Source organism: Gavia stellata, chromosome 2, assembly GCF_030936135.1.
Source record: "Gavia stellata isolate bGavSte3 chromosome 2, bGavSte3.hap2, whole genome shotgun sequence".
Classification (NCBI taxonomy): Eukaryota; Metazoa; Chordata; class Aves; order Gaviiformes; family Gaviidae; genus Gavia; species Gavia stellata.
The window spans coordinates 72,048,215-72,055,254 of NC_082595.1; the positions used below are offsets into that span (position 1 = coordinate 72,048,215).

At 46.0% G+C, this 7,040-nt stretch overlaps 1 protein-coding gene across 2 annotated transcripts in view; it reads left to right on the forward strand.

The window, feature by feature from the left end:
- Positions 1-6,779, forward strand: part of LOC104257765 (gamma-aminobutyric acid type A receptor subunit rho1) — a 30,147-nt gene extending 23,368 nt beyond the window's left edge. For both annotated transcript variants that reach the window (XM_059831196.1, XM_009812660.2), the window contains 5 exons: positions 1,424-1,506; positions 2,726-2,866; positions 3,337-3,489; positions 5,465-5,661; positions 6,492-6,779. In XM_059831196.1, the coding sequence (XP_059687179.1) occupies positions 1,424-1,506; positions 2,726-2,866; positions 3,337-3,489; positions 5,465-5,661; positions 6,492-6,779 (862 nt within the window). The remainder of the gene's footprint in view (positions 1-1,423; positions 1,507-2,725; positions 2,867-3,336; positions 3,490-5,464; positions 5,662-6,491) is intronic.
- Positions 6,780-7,040: the final 261 nt, after the last annotated feature.

A 7,040-nucleotide genomic window follows, 5' to 3' on the forward strand; every position in this document is an offset into this window, starting at 1 on the left:
CTCGTTATTAAAGCTTTTTCTTCACTCGGTGTATTAGACAAGGTTCAGGTGTACCTCAGGCCTTTGCAAAGTTTGCTCAGGTCCTTAGTACCATAAAAAAGGACAACAAAATGACATAATGTTCAGCTATAGCAGGCATGCCTATGTACTCTTCATTTAGCTGCATAATACCAATCACCTGTGTTGCATTTACGGTTGTCTAAAGAAGATGGGAACAGAAGAATATCAAACTACTCAGATCCTGCCACGGACAGTCTTGTGCTTAAACAATTGCCCTGTACAAATTGTGGTGAATGTCTTGAATAGCAAATGCACAGAGTTTCATTTTTTTATTCAGTGGTGACAGCAGGTTGCAGTGCTTTTTGAATGCTGGGGAGTATGAATGCTGGTCTCCCCTTAAGAGCAAATGGGTCATTACTGCCTGCCTGCTTTTGCTGAATGCCTTTGCCTGTAGATTATATTTTTCCTTGGTGTCTGCCTTTTTAAGGTTCTTTTTGCCAGACTTAGTCTTCTCTTGTCTTGGAAACCACTGTAGACCTCGCTGGCACCTCAACAACAAATCTGAGCCAAGCGCTTTCACTCAAAGACTAAATCCATATAGGAAAGCAACATCAGCGGGAACCCGCACATGCAGAAGGACTACTAACATAAGGGACTGCATTGTGGTTTTATCATTATGTGACAGACGTCTGTCTACCATTAGCCCTGCTATAATTCATTAATTCTTTCCCCGTTATGTTTTATACTTTTTTTTTCATTCACTTCCCTAGAGTTCAGGCCAGTTGAGTCAAGATTTATGGACGTTTCCAGTGTAAACACAAAATCATGCTATTAAAAATGAGATAATGAGGCTATAGCAAGACCAGAGCTTTTGATTGATGGGGCAAAACATTTCAGTGGTCTCTGTTGCTTAGCAGCTCCAGCCCTAACTCGAGGCACTGCCTGTGCCCTCTGGTGGCTGATACCCAGATGTGATCACTGGATTCTCATTGAGCAGCTGGAAATTCACGGTGTTTGGAGAAAACTACCTGCAGACCTCATGGCACTAGGATGCCTTTGATAAATGTAAAATATTTTCTCATATGAAGTATCTGTTGAAAGCACAGATCTCTGCAGAGAGATGTTTGCTGAGAGTCAAAGAGGAAGAAGTGCCCTCTCTGCCCTTTCCCATTTGCTTCTCCAATATTTTTGTCATCCAGTAGCGATTTGTAATGGCCTAACTTTCTGGTCATCTTTTCTAACATTAGTTTGCTGAGAAGAAATGGCTTTAACTAAAGTGGAATGGCTTTAGCTGAATGGAAGGTATCTATTTTCAGTGGACTGTTACTGGCCAGATAGTTACTTAATAAAAAACTCACAGCTTTACTGTTTTTCAGTCACCTAAGAAGAAAGTTTTAAATGGAGTGTTTTTTATTATTCCTAGAGTTACAGTAACGGCAATGTGCAACATGGATTTTAGTCGCTTTCCCCTGGATACACAGACGTGTTCCCTGGAGATTGAAAGCTGTAAGTAAAGTGGAGGTGTAGGGGAGCCAAGGGCTGCACCCCATGGGCACCCAAAGTATGTTTAATTATATTAATAATTATACCAATAATTAAACTCCTGCTACATTCATGGGAGCTCAACCAAAGTCAGCAGACTTCAACACTAAGAAAAACTCCCTGCCCATATTTTTTCACTAGAATTAGATGGTGTTTGCAACAATGCAGCTTTTTTAAACACCAGTTGTGAGCACTGTCTTGCCAGTGTCCCCGAAAGCCAGCCAGGTTGCCCCACTGCCACGTCATCCCCAGAGTTCCCCGAGCCACTTGCCTGCAGGTCAGCAGCCTCCAGCAGCACTCGCTTACCCAGGTGCCCTCAAACACATAAATAATTGGCCCTACACCCTTCACGTGCACCATCTGTTTATCTGTGGAGTAGAAACCATGATGGGGCAGTGACATTAACCACCTTCCTCTTACATTTCTTACACCTATTTGAGATAAACCCAGCTTATACCCACATGTAGCTCCTTTGTCCCGGGTATGACGCACATACAAATTGGCTAGATTTCATACAGTGACATTTTAAAATTTTTGCTTTTTAGGAGATTTTTTCTTCTTCTTCTTAAGCTTGCAAAAGGAAATTATAATTTTAATTCTATTTTAATACATCTATGCGTGATTATTTTCTCCCTGTCTGGGAAGAGCTGTTACTAAACCCATCTGAAAGGGTTAACATTACTATATTTCCACATGTATTAAAAAACCAAGACCTGTAATGTTCATGTGTGCATCACAGGCAGAAAGTTTACCCAAGATTTCTTCTTCCTGCATGCCTCAGACCATCGATAGATTGTTCCTCCTGTTATCCCAAGCAGGCTCTTTCCTCTAAGTCTCCTTTCCTTTGCTTCTGATTTTAGGGTGTTTATAAGGGACAGTTTTTCAAGTTCTGATGGGGTGGTTTACCTGACGCATGGGTTATGTGTGTGAAATTATGATTAGAGAAACAAACGGGTTTACAAAACGCACCAGGCATCAGGACTGAGGGCTGTGGCAATGAGCTAGTCCGCTCCTTGCCGCAATCATACCCACCATCATCGTGGCTCTCAGCCGGGTGGTGGCATGTGGCCTTTTCAACTGGGACCTCACAGGTAGCCTGGAAGGTGTGTGGACACACCCTGGGTTGTGGGTGCGATAGCAGCTGGCTCAGTGCACTGCACTGAGGTTTGCTCTGCTCCTCTAGATGCCTACACTGAAGATGACCTCATGCTCTACTGGAAGAATGGGAACGATTCCCTAAAAACAGATGAGAGGATATCACTGTCCCAGTTCCTCATCCAGGAGTTTCACACCACCACAAAGCTCGCTTTTTACAGTAGCACAGGTGGGTACCAGAGTGCTTGCCAGAGAGTGGGCTGGGGGAAGAAGGGGTGCAAACCTTCCCTCTTGATCTTGGCCATGGAGGATTGCCCATTGGGAGGTCTCCCTGTGGCCTATCAGACCTGCCTTTCTTCCATGTCAAGGCTGCTGTCCCTGACACAGGCTTCCATCTTGATGGTTATGTAGTCTGGAAAGGCAATCCCTCTTTAAGATCACACCAAGCCCTAACATGAATTAAACTCTCAAGGTGCACAGGTTCTATTATCTTCTCTAGAAGGTGTGGTCCTGAGACATGCTTTGACTTTGATAGTTGGTTCAGTAGGGAGTCTTTCCTGTAAACTGCAATGACCTGTGGTCATTTACTGTGTTTTTCTAAAAGCAAATGAGGCGCTATTCCCCTGATGCAACATCACCTTATCTGAAAGTAGTTTGATATCGGCGTGATTTCTCTTTTTCCTTCTCTCTGTTACACAGGGTGGTACAATCGCCTCTACATAAACTTCACTTTACGCCGACACATCTTCTTCTTCTTGCTCCAAACCTACTTCCCCGCCACCCTCATGGTCATGTTGTCCTGGGTGTCCTTCTGGATCGATCGCCGAGCAGTTCCTGCCAGAGTCCCTTTAGGTAAACACAATCTTGTAGTCAGCAGACCTAAGAGACAATTGCTGCAACTGTGGCCTTGACCATCAAGACAAAAATCCCCTGTGCTTTGCACTGCCCCTGCATTGCCTTGTGGCACAGAAATCAGCTATGCCACACATCTGTCCCTGCCCCATGCAGGGGACTGGCCATGGTACAAACTCTCCAACTGCCCTGCAGTGCCAAGTGAATTGCTTTCCCTGCTTGCACAAGCGCTAGCTCCACACGGTGCAAATCTGTGAGCAAATGTCCTGCTCTGCTTTTATTGCTGTTAACAGAGACGTGGCACAGAAAGAGCCACGTGGCACAGAAAGAGTCTTATGAAGAGCAGCTGAGGGAACTGGGGTTGTTCAGCCTGGAGAAGAGGAGGCTGAGGGGAGACCTCATCGCTCTCTACAACTACCTGAAAGGGGGTTGCAGAGAGGTGGGTGTTGGTCTCTTCTCCCAAGTGACTAGCGACAGGACAAGAGGGAATGGCCTCAAGTTGCGCCAGGAGAGGTTCAGGGTGGATATTAGGAAAAATTTCTTTACTGAGCAAGTGGTGAAACACTGGAATAAGCTGCCCAGGGAGGTGGTGGAGTCACCATCCCTGGAGGTGTTCAAGGAACATGTGGATGTGGCATTGTGGGACATGGTTTAGTGGCCATGGTGGTGTTGGGTTGATGGTTGGACTTGATGATCTTACAGGTCTTTTCCAACCGTAGTGATTCTGTGAGCCGAAGTGTCAGTATCCTTCAGAAACTTCAGTGTGCGAGAAGGTGAAAATCAATATTAGCAGCCCTGACAAAATTTCAGTTCATTGAGTTTTGCTAGAGGAGGGAGGATGGAGGAAACACAGCCAGCTGAGCTGCGTTGTTCAACTTGTTAAATGAGTTTACAGTGCAGTGTGTGGGATTCAGTTTCCCCTTCTGCAGCATCCTTCAGCCAGATGAAGCCATATGCCAGAGGAGTCACCATGGGAGCAGAACTATGCTGTGGACCTAATTCTTCTTCTAAAGCAGACACCTTGCCCTTAGCAAAGTGTTGTTTGTATTTTTGCAGACTTTGAGCCCAAGTTTGCTTTCACTTATTCCAGGCAACACACCTCAGGACTTAATTTATTGTTAAAATTGTATTCCTCAGTGGAGAGGATACACACAGACATAACAGAGATGGTAATGGGGCAGTTATCCATGTCTGTGTTTAGAAACAGCATCCATTGCCTTCAGACATCATCAAAAATTCAGTCCTTTGTGCTTATATGCATCACTTCAACTTTCAAAGGGATTATTAATGTGACTTAATCAGCCCCTGGAATAAGAAGGGCACAGAGAACCTCCCTCAGAGCTAAGATAACTCCAAAACTACGGAGGCTCCTGCCCTCACTGATGTGCTCATTGTGCTCACCCGTGGTGCTAACGTGGGGCAGGATTGCCCTGTGGGGCTCTGTTAGTCCCTGCTCTTGCCCTGGGGAAGGCACAGACCTGGAGCTGGCTGGTGACTTTGCAGAAAGCAGGACTTCCCAGGAGCAGACAGAAAACACAGAGGCTTGGGGAACCTGGTGCAGAAGCAGCAGATGGGTTTCACTTGTGCCTGTGCTGCAGACAGGGTGAACTAGAAGCTGAGCTCCATGTACACCCCCTCCAGGGACTGTCCTGAGCCCAGAGATGGGGTGCAGCCAGCACGGGGACAAAGCGCTGCTGCCTGGCTGCGGGGTGGGAGGCTGGGGCCGTGACGAGGAACCAGGCTAGCAACAGCCTGAGGCCAGAACTGGAGCTGTTTTCACTGAAAAGACAAGAAAACCCCCATTAGAAATCAGGGCTGCCTGGACCCTCCTTGGGCAGTGAAACCCACCACTCAAATGTGAAAAACAATACTGCAAGGTAAATTCAGATGTCAGGAAATTGTAATGACAGCTGTATTTGTGATGAAGAGTCTGGGTTGAAAGTGCCTTACGGGCTTTTTGCTGGTGTATTCCCAGGGATAACCACCGTGCTGACCATGTCCACAATCATCACTGGGGTGAACGCCTCCATGCCTCGTGTTTCCTACATCAAAGCAGTGGACATTTACCTGTGGGTCAGTTTTGTGTTTGTCTTCCTCTCGGTGCTGGAATACGCAGCCGTGAATTACCTGACTACGGTGCAAGAGCGGAAGGAGAGGAAACTCCGGGACAAGGTGAGGTTTTCTATCTCTGATGCAGCTTTATGCCCCTGGGAAAAGGTATGGCAAATGTCTGGAAATGTTCAAAAGTTTGCAATTACAGTGTGCTGCTCTCAGCTGCCTGGGGAGAATGCAGTGCATGCAAAAAGACACCGGCAGTGAGGCATTCCGGGTTATAAAGATTTGCTACAGACAACCCACACCCAAGCTCATTGCTCCTTCTTCAGTCTGCGGGCACTCATTCCCTCCATGTATAGCCCTCCACTGCCTGTATAAATGGGATAGAGTTTAGGATTTTACCTTTAAATTTTTTTTTATGCTAAAGATCCAAGCCTGTGAATAGCACCAGGTGGATACTGCGTTTTGGGTTTCAGATAACATGGCGGATTTGCCCCACCTTTCTTCAGGCACAGCCTAAACTTAGACACAGTGGTCCAAACTTCCCCCTTCTGCCTTTGTTGCATCAAATTACAACCTAAGCTCTTCTTTTCAAATGGGACAAGCCTGATACATTCCTCCTTGCGGATTTCCTCTGCCCTCTTCTCTGATTTTCTTAGCTTCAAGGTACAGGTCCAAGCTTTATTTACAACCTGATAGCCGTGCTTAAACCAAATGAACTTTTCCAGACAGCCCCGCTCTCTCCCTGACTGCGCTGTGTCTTGCAGACAGGAAAATGGAGAGGCAAAAAGCTGCTGCCCAGCTCCATCCTCTCGTTCCCCCTTTTGTGTCCCAGCAGCCCGAAATCCCCAGGCTTGTCCACTCCTCTGCTTTTGCAAGGAGAAAAGGAATGTCCGTATATATCTGGACACAGCTCAAAACCATCCTGCACTGACCTGTGTCCACAGCTTCCTTGTGCGTGCAGCCTACCTCAGCCTCGGCCCATGATGATGGACGGCAGTTATAACGACGGGGATGTGAATGAACTGGGGCACTACGTGTCCGAGAACGGAGATAAACAAGACCGAATGATGGTGCAGCTGGCGCTGGGGCCTGAGAGGGGCTCAGGCAGGAGGAAAAACCAGAGATACGTCAGCATGCGGATCGACACTCATGCCATCGACAAGTACTCCAGGATAATATTCCCTGGTGCATACATTCTATTTAATTTGATATACTGGTCCATTTTTTCATAAATATACGTAACTTCTGTAGGCACAGAGCATTGTGACATTAAATGAAAGTAACGTCTCATAGGCTAAGAGAAAGAAAATGGAGAATTGTTTTAATTGGAAGAAAGATTGATTTTTTCCAGGATTTTTTTTATTAGATACAACTCATCTGTAGCATAAATAATTGTGCAAGTTTCACATTTCAGCAAAATACAGGATATACAATTTCAAATTTTATACTTATTTAAAGCTGTGCTATGTTCCTTCTTGTGCCTCACAGGCCAC